Source organism: Aethalodelphis obliquidens, unplaced genomic scaffold, assembly GCF_003676395.1.
Source record: "Aethalodelphis obliquidens isolate GAN/ISIS:26980383/991018 unplaced genomic scaffold, ASM367639v1 scaffold7, whole genome shotgun sequence".
Taxonomy (NCBI): Eukaryota; Metazoa; Chordata; class Mammalia; order Artiodactyla; family Delphinidae; genus Aethalodelphis; species Aethalodelphis obliquidens.
Window position 1 is genome coordinate 27,164,324 of NW_020837951.1, and position 17,829 is coordinate 27,182,152.

Here is a 17,829-nt window from a genome sequence, read left to right on the forward strand (position 1 = left end):
ATGTTTGGTAGGTTAGGTGTATTAACAGCATTTTCAACTTACGATGGGTTTATCCAATTGAGGAAGATCTGTACTCTACCACCAGGCTTTCCTCAAAATACCCATCTTAGGGACCAAAGTCCAGTCATTTCTATAGTACCACTTTGTGTCACTTTCCCCTGCTTTCAGAACTTCTATGGCTTATTTAGTACTAATCCCCTAAATGAACCCATCAATACAGTGCTTGCTCACCTCGGTGCATTTGTCTATGCTATTCCTTCTCTCTACAGTGCTTTCTCCCCCACATCCTGCCCCCTCACTGTCTTTTGAGTAGTTCAGAGCATAGGCTCTGAAGACAGACTGCTATGTTCAAATCCTGCTCTGCCACTTGCAGCCTATATGTACGTCCTTAGGCAGGTTACTTAATCTTTCTATGCCCCATCTTTAAAGTGGATCTATAAATTGTACTTGACTCACGGGGCTGTTCTGACAGACTAATACATGTAAAGCACCGAACAGTACCTAGAACATGGTAACTATACAATAAATGCCAGCAATAATTAATAACTGTCACCTTAAAAGCCTACTAGTAATTCCCTTTGCTCTCAGACAACTAAAGTCTCCCTCTTTTATATCCACACAGCACTGTGTATTTGTACTATTTTTGCAGTCTTAACTAGTTATAGTTCCTTGAGACAGGAGGCTATCATATGTTTCCATATTCCCCAGTATTCCATATTCTGTAGTCTTCCACAGTAGAATTCAAGCACAGACATAGATTTTAAAAGATTTATGATGGACCTCTGTTGCCCCAAGAGCTCTGTGTGCCCAGAAGAGTATACAAAAGTATTTGAGGTAAGTGGTGAATGCGAGCAACTGCAGGTGAAGAGTGACAGCCAGAGTTTATGTCACACAGGTCAGTTTGGTTTGTTCCCTCATTCATTCATTCTTCCATTAAGTTCACAAATATCACTGAGCCCCAGGTACATCCTATAGACACCAGTCAACCTGCTAGCTGTTCCCTGTCACAAGACTCTACAGTAGAAACAATAGATTATGTTTATTTCAAAGGCAGCAGGAAGTTGAGGAACCAAGGATTTCTTTTGACCTAAACATTATTTAATACATTATTTCATGGGTCATTTAAGAGCTACCTTAGTAGCATACACACCAGTGTAAAAACAGTGCCTGTCTTTGGGTTGGAAGGACTGTAGGTGCTTTTCTTTTTCCTTTTTATTTATCCTATGTGAATATCGATTGATTTTGTAATGAGAGAAAAAAAGTACTAAGTTTCAAAAAAACTTTAAAAAAATTCTCTCATTCTGTGGCTCAATTAACAAATACTACAGCCCACACACATTATAAGCTTTAATTATCTTACTATCTTCCAATTTTTGGAGTAACAGAATAGTGTTAAACCAAGCTATTTTTAACTGAGTAAAGTCTTCCCCTCAAGAATGCAAGTACTTAACTGCTTGGTTGAGGATATCTGGGTGTTGATCTTAGTAAAATTATAAAGCGAATCAAACACACAGAATCAAACATAGGGCTCAGCAAGCATCAAGTACTTAGTACAAAATATAAAGTGTGAATATATGTACATACATAAAATCTGAATGGATGTTCACCAATATATCAATAATGGTCATCTCAGGGCTTCCCTGGTGACGCAGTGGTTGAGAGCCCGCCTGCCGATTCAGGGGACACGGGTTCGTGCCCCGGTCCGGGAAGATCCCACATGCCGCGGAGCGGCTGGGCCTGTGAGCCATGGCCTCTGAGCCTGCGCATCCGGAGCCTGTGCTCCGCAATGGGAGAGGCCACAACAGTGAGAGGCCCACGTACCGCAAAAAATAAAAATACAAAAAAATAATGGTCATCTCTAGGTGTGGGGATTGGCATGATTTTTACATTGTTCTTTATGCTTTTTTTATATTGTCCCAAAATTTTTATAATGAGCATATATTATTTTCATAAAGACAATAAAATTATTAATAAAAACAGCTGGTAAGTAGTAGTAGTGGCTTAATACCTGCTAGACAGGATCTAGATCTTTGCTACTTAAAAGTATGGTCCTCAGATGAGCAACCTCAGCATCATGTTGAAGCGTGTCAAAATGCAGAATTTTCAGGCCATACTGCAGACCTACTGATTCAGAATCTACATTTAATCTACATTTTAAGATCCTCAGGTGATTCATATTTGCATTAAAATTTGAAAAGCACTGATTTGGACACTACAGCCTTTACATGCAGGGACGATAGGAACAACATCTGCCTTCTTCATTGTACATCCCTAGCACACAGCAGTGCCTGAAACACACAAGTATTTGTTGAATAAATAAGCATGTAAATGATATTACTTCTGAATAGACAATCAGAACGACAGTGGAGACTGTATCTGTTTGAATTATTTTCTGCTAGAGTTCCCAAAAATGATTGCTTAATATTAATATTTACTGTAAATACTGTTAAATTATTTTAATAAAAATGCTGGCCCCCAAAATGTAATCCTTTTTGAAAAGGAGTCCTAGCTCATAGCCCTGAGATCTACATGTCTCCTTCAATCATTTCTCTAGTCTCCTATCCATTTGCACACCCTATACTCTTTACAATCTCTCCCTAAAAGCAAACTCATTTTCAAGATTCTAAATACTACCTCTGAGAGAAAACTTACTACTTAAGTTTCAGTCTATAACCCCATCTGTCTATATAACCAACTCTATTTCCTACACCTCAAAGTTAACAGTTTTATTCTCCATCTACTATCTCCCTGCCCCCTTCAAAGAGAATAGTTCTCCATCCTCACAGACTCCTGTTTTACAGGTTTTAGAGAAAAGAGACCACCTAATCCAAGAACATCATTTTACAGAGGAGAATAGGATCTGAAATAAATAAATGACAGCCCAAGAGGCTAGTTACTGGCAACGCAAAGCTACAATCTGCATCACCTTACTCCCAATACATTATCACATGCTAAAATTCTGACAGAATTCTCATTTTTATCAACAGCAGTTAAATTCACTTTTGAGAAACACAGGTTCAAAATAACAATCGCCTAGATCCAAGAAATCAAGTACTGTATATTGTTGACATTTCTCTCATTCCTCTTTTCTTCCTTTTCAGAATGTACTGCATTTTCTTTCCACTTGGGGTTCCTTCAACCTCTAGTGCCATACTTCCCAAATCCTCCATCCTCTCAAAGCCTACCTCCGCAAATATACTCTAAAATACCTATTCCTGTCTTCTGTATCTTTATCTATGGTGCTCAGCAGAGATAGCTCCTGATGACTCAAACCCTATCCATCCTCAAAGTACAGCTCAATTCCAGCCTTTTTTACTTTTCCCAATTCCTAATGCACTGCTCCATCACTCACTTTCATATTTGTTCATAGGCTGATGTTTATTCTTTGGAAACCTGCTATCTTCAAAAGTAGAAAGAACCTGTTGTTATCTAGGTCCTCCGTTTACATCTGAGAAAACTGAGGCCCAGAGAGAAGCGACTTCTCTCGTTACTTGAGAAATTGGTGATGGTGATGAAATCTTAACTCAGTTCCCCAGATTCCTATCCAAAGCTTCGGTCATCTCTCTCTCTCTCTCTCTCATATGAAACTTTATTTAACATGGCTAGCTGTGTCCACCCCATTATTAGGCACACAAAAGGGACGCTTCAGTAAATACTCCTCCAACTGAACTGAAAGCTGAACCCAGGGGGAAAGCATAAAAGAAAGGGATGGTTAATTAAATTACCCTCACTCTAGAAAACTGCTGTAGCTCCCCCACTACCCAAGGAAGCACTCCACACTCCCTCATGGGGCATCAAGGTTCGTCCCAGTTGAGACCCAACGGTAGCTCCCGCCACATTTCTGGCCCTCCCGTCTCCGCACCCATTCCTCCAGCCATTACCTAACACGCAGTGCTGCCCAAACCTGGTAGTCCCTTTCATGCTTCTGCACCTTTGCACACACGGGCCCCACAGCCTGCAATGCTCTCCTCCCTCCCGCCGACCCCTGCCCTCTTGCAAATCCCGAGACAGCTCTCAGGACCCTATTCAAACGTCACTACCCCAGCCGGGTCCTACAAGGGTCTCGATCGGCCTCCAACACCGGACCTGTCCCGGGATGAGGATTTTACTTGCTGACAAGCCCAAGAGCGTGGGAGGGACGCCGAAGCGCACATCCACCCCGAGGTGCTCGTGGACTGCCTCACTGAGTATCCCCCGCCCGGAGCGCGCTCGACCTATGGCCTGCCTGGGCGAGGCAAGTGCCCATTAGGCTGGAGGAATGCCCAGTGACGGTACCCGAGCCACCGGCGACACCCGCCTAAGGTGCCCACCCGTCCCCGGAGGCCAAGCCGCGCCTCTCACACCTTACCTCCGCCAACACCAGCGGCAACGCCGCTTTACGGCACTCACAGCAACCGCTGCAAAAGGGGCCGTCAAGCGCGGAGCCTTTACGTACCGGTTGGTTTGATGTCGCAGCCGTTAACCCTGGCCTTCGCCTGGTCTACTACCAACGCTGCTTCGGAGCGGTGATTTCCTGGCTTTGGGGATTTAGACACGTAGCCAAAGCTTTTTATCTGTTGCCTAGGTAACAACTACAGCAGGGCACTGAGGCGATCTGAGATTTTAGGAATTGCTCCTAGAATTGGAGAGGCACCAGCTGAGCTGTGTTTCCCAAAGTGTGTGAGTTTGCCAGATAAAATATAGGATGCCAGTTAAATATGAATTTCAGATAAACAACGAATAATTTTTGAGTGTGCTTTGCAGAGGGATTCAGAATAACTCCCTGAACTCTGGTTTGGGTACCATCAGGTGAGATGGGAGATAGATTGGGAAACAGTAGCCGAATTAATATTGCTCTTGTGGTTGAGGTGTCTGTGGGACGTGCAAGCTCCCGCGGACTGTTATACTCCTGTTAAGGACTAGAAATATACACATTCAATTCCGGACCTGATTGTTTAACTGTGTAATCCAAAGAATTATTGTTAAGGATCACAGATGAATCAATTTTGACATAATCTTGAAAACTATAAAGCACTAAACAAATTACTGTAATTTGAAGTTCTTTCTACAAAAATTACTATTACCAGCCCATGGTGAAAACTGATAATACTCCCCTCATATATTTGAGTTGTTTTCTAAACTTTTTTTTTTTTTGCATTTTGAAATCATTTTATCATAATAGTAGAGAATGCTGGTATACATAACATACATTTATTGTAGTAGTACATATGTTGTATATACATTTTCTTACACCCTGAATTATTTTTAGTGGGCTAACTTGGTTTCCAACTTGCATGATATATACATTTTTGTGCCCTCCAGCACAACGCCACATACCATTATGTATGTTCAATAAAGCACATGGAATCTAAACTCTTTTTGAAAAGTATAAAATGAAAAGTCCTTTTCCTTCTCATTTCCCAGGGGTTATGATCCTTATCAGTTTCTTGCTTTTCCTTCCAGAAGTATTCTGTGTACATACAAGTTTATGCTGTATGTAACCAGATGAGGCCAGTACTCCAGAGACAAGTGTTAGTGGAAAAGGAAAAGTTGCTTTATTCAGGAGTCCAGCAACATGGTTAGACGGTGGACTGATGTCCTAAGACCATCTCTAAACTGCTAGTTAGGAGACAGAGGTTTTAAAGGCAGTGTGAGGGAGGGGGCAGTGCATGTGATCAGCTCGTGCACAGTTCTTGGATCGGTTGGCATCAAGGTGAAGTTTCCAGCATCACCAATCTTCTGGTTTCGACCAGTATGTTGTCTACGTGCTTGTGGTCAGCAGTTTTCATCTGGTGGGGGTCTGCTTCCTGTTAAAATAACTTAGGACTGTGTGTCAGACCTTCATTTATCTCTTTCAGGGAAACGGGAGTTTGATGATTCTATGTGGCTGGTTTATAGTCTGAATTGTTGCCAGTTTCCCAGCTCAACAGTTATTCTTTGTTTCTACATCTTCCTATTTCCTAACCATTCACTCTTGAGCCAGCCTTCTGAGAATCAGGGGAGGCCTGGGAGACTAAAGCTTTTCTACAATCAAGAGGCACGTGGAGGACATGGGGGTAGGGGGGAGTGTCTGTCCCAGGAACGCCCCATAGGGTCCTGCTTGGTTACAATCCCCCTTTTTCTTTGATACTCCTCAATCCTGAGGTGTGGAACAAGAAAGGAAGTAAGGTTTGGGATAGAGAGGTTAATCATAAACTCGACAGAGGAACTCAGTTTTAGGGAACTCAGTTTTATGTAGAGTCCTCTGATTACTTAGAACTGGTAGTTGGTAGGTTAATTTAAAAAGTAGGTAGAGAGTGGCACAGACTAATATATACTACCAAGTGTAAAACAGATAGCTAGTGGGAAGCAGCCGCGTAGCACAGGGAGATCAGCTCGGTGCTTTGTGACCACCTAGAGGGGTGGGATAGGGAGGGTGGGAGGGAGATGCAAGAGGGAGGAGATATGGGGATATATGTATATGTACAGCTGATTCACTTTGTTATAAAGCAGAAACTAACACCATTGTAAAGCAATTATACACCAATAAAGATGTTTTTTTTTTAAAAAAAAAAAGAGACATAGAAGAAGGAAAAGAAAAAAGTAGGTAGCACCCAGAGGAAGGAAGGTACCAAAGATTAACAGGATCATTGGACACAGGTGCTAACCTGAGGGACCAAAGATGGTAAATTTTGAACATCAAAATGAATAACTGCTATTGATTAAACACATCAAATATATGAAAATTCTTGACTTCATGATTCCTTAAAAATGAAACTCATTAGTCATGATTGAAGATTGCCAGGGCACCACCTCACTATCCTGAAACTCGATAAAAATATCAAGCATTTATCTGGCCTTTCTTATTGGAACAGGATTTCAGTGTAACCAAAATACTAATGAGAATTCCAGCTAATAAATGATGAATGATAGAACCATCATTGCTACTCCTAATGCCGTATGAAGGACAGCCCTCATCAGTAGAGGCTAAAATTAAGTTGAACGTTGATGGGGAACTTTTCAATAGACGGATTAGGCTGGCACCACCTGAACCCACTGATCAATCTTTTTAAGTGGGACAACCTGCCATTATGCACTTACGGATGTGATGCAACAGAAAGTACACAGCACCACCTGTGAAGGATTCTTGCCTTGCGGGCTTCCCTGGTGGCGCAGTGGTTGAAAGTCCGCCTGCCGATGCAGGGGACACGGGTTCGTGCCCCGGTCCAGGAAGATCCCACATGCCGTGGAGCGGCTGGGCCCGTGAGCCATGGCCGCTGAGCCTGCACGTCTGGAGCCTGTGCTCCGCAACGGGAGAGGCCACAACAGTGAGAGGCCCGCATACCTCACAAAAAAAAATAAATAAATAAAAAAAATGGAACCTGCATTTAACCATAACTCTAGATTTAACAAAGGCTATAGAGAATAGATCAGAATGTGGGACATTCTACAAGACAGATGCCTCAGTTTCTTTATCAATGGCATTTAAAAGGTGGTGAGGGAACTAATACAAAATCAGAGACTTAAGAGACATAACCAAATGCAAGGCATGGACCTTGTCTGGATCCTGATTTGAAAAAAGCAACCATAAAAAGATATTTTTGAGACAACTGAAATTTTAATATGGGCTGGGCCATTAGACAATATTAATTTTGCTAAGAATGTTAATGGAATGTGGCTGTGTTTAAAAGAAAAAGTCATCATTGATGCATATTACAGTACTACTTATAAGTGAAACTTTTTAAAACAAAAAAATGACACAAACATGGCAAAATGTTAACAATTGATAAATCTAGGTGATGAGCATAAAGGTGTTCATTATAAATAGCCTCTCTACTCTTCTGTATGTTTGAAAATTGTCATGATAACAAGAAAAGGGAAAAATTATCAGGTTCATAAAGGGCATAACAAATCTTATTCCATGTAAAGCTTTAAAAAATGCAGTAATAGCAGAGGATTACATTAGCCAATCTTTTTTTTTTTTTTTTTTTTGGCTGCGCTGTGTGGCATGCGAGATCTTAGTTCCCTGACTAGGGATCGAACCTGTACCCCCTGCAGTGGAAGCACAGAGCCCTCACCGCTGGACAGCCAGGGAATTCCCAACATTGGCCAATCTTTTGATTTGAACTATGGCCTTTTTAAGTGTGGATCAACTGATTAGTTTTTCTTACATAAGCCACAGTCATAATAGATCACCTGTAGTTTCTGGTATGTTTCTTTAAAGTGGACCAGGAACTTACAGATAACAAGTGAAGGAATCTCAACTCAGAGTCCTAGATGTGTGTTTTTCTTTTTTGCAATCCTCTGTAATTTACAATTATCTTGGACACAACTAACTTGTCAGCCACTTGCTCTTCATCGCTAAAGTTCCCTCCACTTGAATTTCATTGGTTTATGTAATATTTAAATTATATAATTACAACAATGTCACTGGCATAACAAGTTTGGGAACAAACAGCTAAATAGAGGTATACATACCATGCAACTGGTGGGAGCAGTACTTCTCCAGCATACAAGGGGGAGCCCAGCTGTGAGCCTTCAACTCACTGTGAATCCTAGTCAGTATGCTTTAACCTGATTAGCCAGTCCAGTTGGAGAAGGGGTACAAGGATCGGTAAAAACAGCCTCTAGTATAAGCAAACATCCATCTTTTAAAAATTATTCAGATACTGAAGCACATACACATCCTGGCCCACCCTAACACTGTGGGGCCCGGGGCAAGAGTAGAAATGGAGGCCCAACTTGACATATATTTTAAGTGTCTAAATAGGTAAGAGTCAATCATATACACATACATATATACATACACACACTTCTATCTTGACAAATATTTCTTCTCAAGGAACAGAAATCTAGGTTCAAAACTGAATTCTCAGACATGTGCTGGAAGGTGATAACACGAGAACCAGGTTGGCCTGTTTTCCCCACAAGTCCCTGGGTCTTTTTCCTTTTAACGTCTAGTTACAGCCTGCCACAAGGGTCCTGGTAAGCATGAAGGTGGACACCCCAGTCTGCACATCCAAGCCCCATCCACACTCCTCCCAAACTGCCTCCCCTTGAGTCTAGCGGTATACACCTGTAGTGCAGTGCAGGATGGATTTGGGGAAGAGGCCTGCATGTGCTGTGTAAGCAAGCTTTGGGCTGGTGGGACAGGGAATTATGGGGTCCTAGCTATCTGGCTCATAGCCAGGAACACAGACTGCAAGTGGGCGTGATTTCTTAGCTCCTTCACTTTTTCATTCCATGGAGAGGCACAGCCAGAGAGTGAGGATCATGGCAGGGAACCCCTCTTGCCCAAGTCGAAGTATACACCACCCCCCATGGTATCATGCTATATATACTGTTGGACTTGCTTTTTCTATTTCATAGTATCATGAAAACCCTTCCATTAATAGTATATTCTGTATCAGCTGTGTAGGGTTACCTGGAAGCATCACGATCTAATCCCATGACCTTGTGCAAAATGGGCATAAACATACTACTAGTACCATGGAGTATAAATGTAAAATGAGGTGTAGTAATGGAAACACTTGGACAGAAAAGTAGAAGGCACAAAATTTCCTGAGCTCTCACCCGAGATCCAGTGAGGCACAGTAGGACTGGTATACCAAAGAAAATGTTCTCTAATTGAGGAAGCCAATCCCCATAATGGTCTACATATTTATAACATTTTGGGAGGGAGGCATGCAGAATATATGTAGACAAGTATATAACAACTTGTGTAGCAACTTAGAAAAGGGGAGCCTTCAGAATCTTGGTAAGCCCATTGTTCAGTTAACAATTAGGTTGTTCGTATTTTGCTATCAAAATGCTGCAATGAGTACTTATTTGTGAGTATATATGTAAGAGAAATACCTAGAAATGGAATTAAACTTTTCAAAGGTATGTATATTTAATACCTTGATATTACTTAATTGTTCTCCAGAAATGTTGCACCCATTCATACACTCCATCTTCTATATGAGGGTACTGGCTTCTCAATATCTTTTGTCACATTCCTCTCCCTGTGACTCAAGACTATCCAGTATCTCTTCATTCTTCTCTTGGTGAAAATGATCTTAGTTACAGGAGATCCAGCCTCATCTGGTCATAGATTGGTTTTCTTTTTTCTCCTAAACTGGTTTCAAGTTAGAATATAAATTTTAAAAAAATCTTAGGTTCTGGTTCTCTCCTAGCTACCATCTACCAAAATGTAATGCAAGATGTGACAAGCTCCAAAGACAGAAACTAAATTCCTGGTTTATGTTATAGTTACTTATAGCATGTCTCATCTTCCATCTATAGCTGCACTGTACCAAACAGCAGCTATTAGCAAGATGTGGCTCTTTACATTTAAATTACAATAAAAATTTTAGTTCCTTAGCTGAACTAGCCACATACATGGAAAGTGCTCAACAGCTGCCTATGCCTAGTGGCTACTGTGTTGGACAGCCCAGATACAGAACCTTCCATCACTGCATACAATTGTGTTGAACAGCACTACTCTAAAATAAAAATCTTTGGGGTCAAAAGTACTATGACACTTTTATCTTCTCATGCTCAACAGCACATTGTAGATATCTAATGAGAGTGGATAAAAATGCAAGCACTGAAGCAAAAGATAGCAGGAAAAAAAGTTTAATTTTTAGATGAGATATTCCAGGTGCTTTTTAAAGAACTTAACTTGGTCATTCTATACACAACATACAATCATTTCAACATACAAGTTACTCCACTTTGAATACTCTATTTTAAAGTTTAAAAAAAATTTTAAAAGCTTTGTCTTGTTTCCAAGGAAAATGAGGCAAAATGCTTATTATAAAACACTAGTTTGCAGCACTGCGTACTGCTTAATTATAAGTAGTCCATTAATGTTCGTCATCCTTAACTTAAAGGTTAAACCTGAGGAATTAGGATTTTTATTATCAGAACTGCATAGCAAAACCATGTCCAGTTGATAGAAACACCAAACAATCTGTGGATCAAGACAACCTCTAAACCATTTAATCCAATTTAAAGCAAAACAAGTAGGTTAGGAGAGATACTAAATGATATCCAGTTTGACAGTTTTGAAATGCCTCATCATGTTTTAAAAAAATGACAATGCAACAAAAGTTGTCAAATGTTTTAAGCGGGCATATTCACCTTATATCATTTATCTGATGACAGCAAACTGCTGAACCATTCCAAAACTGTTGTTTTGGAAAGAATTATTTAGGCCAAATTCAGTCTTTGCATGTGGCACTGAGCAGTCATAAATTGAAAGTGCAAATGCCGGGATGGAAACATAGCTTAAATCATTTATTTATGCTACTATTCTACTCTGACACACTTTAATGCTGTGGGAACATTTTTACAGTTCTGTAAGTCTTAATAGAGTAACAGGCTTGATGAGAAAATACAAAAAGGCCACAAGTCATGCATAAACTAAAAATACTAAAGGATATTTTAATTAGGCTTTCTTTTTAAAAAAAATCATGTTTCATGTCCTAGTGATACCACTTTAAACACATGCTTTGTCAAAGTAAATGGCATCTAGAGGTATCCAAACACTTAAGTCCATTATTAACTGAAAGTAATACCTTACATTTACATAGCATTTTACTGTTGTTGAAGCAATTTCACACACTCCATTTCATTTTATTCCTCACAACAGCCCTGTGAGGTAGGCTGAACAAGTTACAATATTTTATGTAAGGCAATGGAAGCCCAAAGATGATAAATGATTTAGGTAGAGATAACAGATCTAGTATATGGTAGAGCTAAGGTGATTCATTTTAAATACTTTAAAAGAAATTAAGCCAAAATATTTTTTGTTACATCCAGAAAATTTAGACTAATGGTTTTTAATATAAATTACTCCAACTTTAGCTACTATTATCTTACAGTATGAATTAGTTATAAATTTGATTTTAAAGAGTCTTCCTTAAAAGGTAAATTAGACTCAATGCTTTGGTACCTTAGAGATACTGGAAATGTTTAAAAAAAAAAAAGCATTTTCATAACCCTTAGACTCTCCAAAAAGTTCCAATACTAATAAAAATGCCTTTTACCAATCACTTACAATTTGACTTATTTTAAAACTGGCCCAAACTTAAGAAGCTCCAAGCCAAAGCAAACACATTCACCTACCTGCTGTCCTACATACTGTGAAATCCTCTATATGTCCCTTCCCAAGGACCAACTTACATTGAACGGGTAACATTAAGAAAATATATCAAAAAAAAAAAAGAAAGAAAGAAAATATATCAATTTAACATAGCTCAAATGATTACAAATCAAAAGTCAGGACCTTATACTGACCCAGAACTAACAAATACTGTTTTAATTTAATAAGTGAGTAGTCTGGGGAGAAAAGTACTATGACAATCTCTGATATCTATTGAATATTTATAAGCCAATACTAACGTTTATATGGCATACCCAACAATATCTTTTCAACAAAAACATATACCAAATATAATCCACTTAACCTCCAAATTACTCAAAAAACTTAAAGTATTTACATTAATCAAATATTCCAGGTAACAAAGCTGTCATATGTGACATATCAAGATCACAAATATTTGCATAATATGAATACTGTAAGATATACACAAAACTAAAACTATGCTGAATATGAGATAATCTTTCTGCAATGATTAAGGAAACATTCATGATCTCTTATAAGTGCTCTAGTACTGGCATTATGAAATGTAAATTAAAAATAACAAATAAATTTATGGTTATTTGGATGTTGAGTAAATTTATGCTGACCATACACTTCCCTAAGAGAATATATCCGGTGTAAAAATAAAATCAAGGAAGAAAATTCTCCAGACACATTTTATGTGACTACATGTAAGTGAACCATTTTATATGCAGTTAATTAGAATTTTTTTTACAAACTCTAACATTTACTTTTTAAAATTTCTGACTTATTAGCAAAAACATTGTTTTTAAGATGCAAACTATGTCTTACCACGCAAAAGCAGCAAAACTACTATACGCACAGAAAATCACACTTCACTAATTTGGGAAATCCAAATACAAAGTATGACTGTCATATCCCAGACACTTAAATATTTGTTGTATGAATTAGCCAATGAATGAACACTGACCTTACAAATATGGGGTTTTTTAAAAAGAATTATCATGATGATTTTTACATATAGTCTGTAGTTTATTTAGCCTAGATTCACATATTTTATAGAAGTCTACACTGTCTCTTTAAAATTAATACTCTGAAACAATCATTTTCCATATATATCCTTTTCCAATTTTTTCCCATGTTTCCAAAAGACACTATCTAAGTAACTTAATAATTTTATGGGAAAAGTATATATAAAAAAACTAATCATTCTAGGTAAGTCATGGAATAGAGTATCTTAGCCTAATTAAAAGATTTCATTACAAATTATTTATTCTTTATACCACCAAGGATCAGTCTCAAAAATTCAAATTATACACGATACTGTACACACCTTAATTTCATAAATGAGCAAATAAAGCCAAGCCAGTATGTCTCTTTAGATGAAAACATGGGGAAAAAATGATTGCAGAACAAATTCGGTCAAGTCTAGCTGTACAGCAGCAGTTCATGGTTTGTCAAAATGGTACAGGTGCCATCAGTTAAAGCCATGTACAGACAGGCACGCCTTTAATACTTTCAATTTGTTTACCTACACCTGGAACATTCAAAGAATTACTGTATATTAAATGTGTATGTATATTCAGTTAGTAAATGCTCGGTATATACATATTTATGAAAAGTTAAAGATGTATGTGACAGTCAGTCCGAAGAGTCAGAATGAATTGTAAAAGAATTCTTTTTCTAAAGTGCTTAAGGCAATTCCTTCATTTCTTTATCCAGTTTACTAAGACTGCTTTGGGATTCAACTGCTAAAAGAGAAAGGCAATACTAAACGTATGTTTTTTATAAAACATAATTTTTTTTACACCTGTGATAACATACATTACCGTCAACCTCTCATGCATTTCTTTTACAGAAATCAATCATGTTTGACCTGTCAAAACGAAGAGTAAAAAAAAAAAACAATAAAGAATATTTGAAAAGGTATACCAACTTTCCATAATGTCTTCAATTGAGTGCAAAAAAATCTCAATATTTTTTAATTCAAATGTCAAAGAGAATGTTATATACTGTGTATCAAGTTAATAGTTACCTTAATTTGAGACTATGTAAATAGGCACTACAGTTAGACTATTTTCTAGTTTGAAAATAAGGGTGGCAAACTTCCTCCAGTTTAACTTAACACAAATAAACGTAAATCAACTAAGCTAAAACCCCACACATTTTGTTCTTTTTTTAGAGACTTTTAAGAAGAAGCACAGTAAAAGGAAAACCTCAGATTCTTATTCTGAGGTATAATAGTATTACTTCAAAAGAATTTTCCAAATGAATATTAGAAAACTTTATATGAAGGGTTTCAAATGATGACACGCGCACAGGAAGAATAATATGCACTCCTCCAGCCCCTGATTAATATTTCCTTTTCCTCATGCCCCTGCAATAGAAGCCCCTTACCAGTATAACATAATGGTCTCTGGTTTAAATATCAGTTGACACTGCATGGGGAATGGAGCAAGAGCATGCTTAGAGGAAGAAGGCACTTAAAATTAAAGAGAGGATACAATTATATAGACATAACAGTGAAATTTTTAATACAAGAACTTCTGGCTTTTTCTGTGTCATTTTGTTAAAATATACGTAACTGTTCACAGAAAGCAGTTCACATAAAGTTCCACCACTAACTTACTGTTTTCAGGTTTAACTCTACGAAAAAGAATTATAACTTCCTGTTTCCTTAAGTCCTAGAACGACCCTGCTGTAGGGACATCCAAAAATTTCTTTCAAAATCTCTAGGAGAAACGAAAACCAAAATTATATTTATTTGGAGAATCAAAAGGATATCTACTGATAATGTCATTCTCTAAACTTCATTATAGTCTTTAAAATATGTCATGAGACAATGGCATAGATATGAATGTCCTCTGAAAAAATAATACCCAGTTCAAATGAAATTCCTTATTTAGATTTGTTTTACAATGAACAAAACATCCTATCAGTAAACTATAAGAGAGAATGAGCTGTTCCTATTCCACAGGGCTTTCTGTAGAAAGCAATTCAAATGTAATAAGCAGCAATGGTCACTTCTAGGGAGGTTGTCATAACACAATATACTTAAAATGTGAATGAAAGAAAGTCAACATGAGAAAGTAAAAGTTTCAAAAATTAAGGAATATACAAATCCAGACCTCTTTAAAATGCTCAATGGATTCTTAAATACTGTAATTACAACTTTCAGTTTGGCTCAAAGGACTTGTTACAAATTTTAATCAACTTTAAAAATATAAATACTCTTCTCAATAACCATGGGTATTACTCATTGTTTAACACATTTTCCCTAAGTTTGGTAAAGATTACTCTATGTTGATTTTTGGAAGAATTACAACCCTTTAGAAAGCAAATGCATGTAGCAAAAAGATTGAGAGAAAAACCACCTCTGAATAGTTATATCTGAAAAACTCATGTGCCAAATAAGTCAGAGATTTGTAGTTTTTCAAAACAGTTGTTTAAACCATTCCATCTTATTAAAAAGCAGATTTAAATGACTTCAGTAAAGAATAGTTTTAGGCACCTGCCTTTATAACCTATTCCTCGTAGATAAAGCTTGAATAGGTAGCTTTCTCTACTTACTATACAGCTTTAATAAACCTTCATCTTCCTAGAAATGTTAAAAATCAGTTATTACCAAATTCAAGTGGGAATTTACCAAAGGTAACTACTAAAGGTAGTATTAAACTAGACAAAAAATCAGAAAATATAAAGTATTAAAAAATCTTACCCATCATCCAAAACGATGGAAAGAAAAGTCTGATTAAACAGGGTAACATATAAAGAATATCCCTTTGCAGCAGGTAAAAAACTGAAATTTGGGTGATTTTAAGCTATTTTGTCTAGAAACTTCCTATCCACTTTCTTTTTTGAGTTATAACCATAAGAGAAATATCACAATATTTGGAAAAGAGAAAATGATATTCAATCCAGTCAATAAACAAAAGAGGATAATTTAGCAAACCTCAGCTTGTTTATAAAAGGGGAAAAATAAACTATTGTAAGAAAACCTTTCTAGCACCCCCAATCATTTCCATTTTTAGAAAACCACAGAGGACTGTATAGTTTTCAAGCTTCAGTGTAAGAACTAAATAACAGGTAGTGATGACATTAAAAAAGAGAAAGTACAGAGGAAAGAAGATTTAAATGCTTTTCCCTCAGGTCCTAGGGCTACCATATGTAACTAAACGTATTAGAAGAACCAAAGTAATCCAAGAAATACAAAAATGAGTTTCTATGTAACTACTTAAACACTGCCTTTTTCTCCCATTTACTCTTCAAAACATCAGTTTCTTGCTCGATGTCTGCTTGCTTCTCTGATATTGCTCAGCAGGTTCCTGTGAATGCTTCGTACTAGATGCTTGATGCTAACAGATTCCACACCTTAAAGCAGAATGTAGCAAACCTGATTTCCACCACTCAAAAATTTCTGTGATTAGTAACTGCACAGAAAAGGCCACCCATTCAAGAAGGGGTGAGGGAAGGTAAACATATTCTGAATAGGCATTACTGAGTAATATTGTTTAGGCTGCTAGCCGAACCAGTCATTCCATTTTCACTTTTCTGAAGTGTTCTCACAGCACTTGGAACCTGCATCCCAGTATTCAAAGAAAGTCCACCGCACCAAACCTAAGAAAGGACAAAAACAAAGCTTCAGTCAGATTTCAAATCAAATGAAAACTTAAATGATCCTTATATTTCTATTTGAAAGGCAAAATGCCACATAAGTGGACATTATCAAATTCCAAACTGATAACCTTTGTATGTGAACTGAGGGGAAGTGGAAAGGCTAACTCAAGAGTCTTCTAGAACCAAAGAAGTCTTTTAGACTTTCCAAGAGACCAAAGGAAGTCTTTATGATAGCAGAACCCACTGGAGCTGCACACAAGAAAGGGAAGTAAGGGCTGTAGAAATTTAGAGACTAAATTGGATTAATCTAGGCAAAAGACATTATCATTATTGATGCTAATGTTCACAACCAAGAGAAGTGCACAAAGAGTCAACTTCTTTACCCCAATTACTGCTTTAGATTTTGATAACGAGGTGTGGCCTGACACTATAGGAATTTAACACCTCTCTGTTAACAGAGTAATTCCATGAGTTTCTTCCCTAGCTTGTTAACAATAAGAACTCTTTTATAATTCTTTAAGGTTGTCAGAGGAAAATGCAAATGACAATATCCAGATACACTTGCTATATTCTATTATCATAAATGTGAATGAGTTTATGAAACATAAAACTGCTTCACTTGTGAACAGAGCAGCTGTCATTCAGTAAACTATAACTTATTTGGAATACAGTCAAGAGAATTAAAATGTGAAAATATGAATCAGTTAAGCTATCATCAACTGCCATTTATGTAGCAGACATAAGCATAAATCGAGGGAGCGTCTAGAAATTTTTTAAGTATTCCCAACTTCAACTATATCCTAAAGTATTAAATATTTACTAAGTAACTACAGCATAGTTACAAAGAATTTCCTGACCTGTGAAATGTATAACTATATAATTAACATTCTAAAATATTAATGACAGAAGGTAATGATAACTCTTAAAATACAAAAACAATACAAAAACATGGGACTTCCCTGGCGGTCCAGTGGTAAGCACTCTGTGCTTCCAATGCAGGGGCCACGGGTTCGATCCCTGGTCGGGGAACTAAGATCCCGCATGCCATGTGGCATAGCCAAAAAACAAAAAAACAATATGGCACAAATGAACCTATCTACGAAACAGGAACAGACTCACAGACATAAAGAACAGACTTGTGGTTG

At 37.5% G+C, this 17,829-nt stretch overlaps 2 protein-coding genes across 8 annotated transcripts in view; both read right to left on the reverse strand.

Annotated features, from left to right (window-relative positions):
• The window catches only part of FKTN (fukutin), an 88,863-nt gene extending 84,554 nt beyond the window's left edge, over positions 1-4,309 (reverse strand). For 2 of the 4 annotated variants that reach the window (XM_027105309.1, XM_027105307.1), the window contains exon 1: positions 2,009-4,308. The gene's annotated coding sequence lies outside the window, so the exon portion shown is untranslated. Of the gene's footprint in view, positions 1-2,008 lie in introns of all 4 variants that reach the window. The other 2 variants (XM_027105306.1, XM_027105310.1) reach the window with 2 other exon arrangements.
• Positions 4,310-10,559: 6,250 nt separating this feature from the next.
• Positions 10,560-17,829, reverse strand: part of FSD1L (fibronectin type III and SPRY domain containing 1 like) — a 70,890-nt gene continuing 63,620 nt past the window's right edge. For 2 of the 4 annotated variants that reach the window (XM_027105316.1, XM_027105313.1), the window contains 2 exons: positions 16,566-16,684; positions 10,560-14,799 (listed from right to left, as the gene is read on the reverse strand). In XM_027105316.1, the coding sequence (XP_026961117.1) occupies positions 16,611-16,684 (74 nt within the window). In that variant the 3' untranslated portion in view covers positions 10,560-14,799; positions 16,566-16,610. Of the gene's footprint in view, positions 16,685-17,829 lie in introns of all 4 variants that reach the window. The other 2 variants (XM_027105315.1, XM_027105314.1) reach the window with 1 other exon arrangement.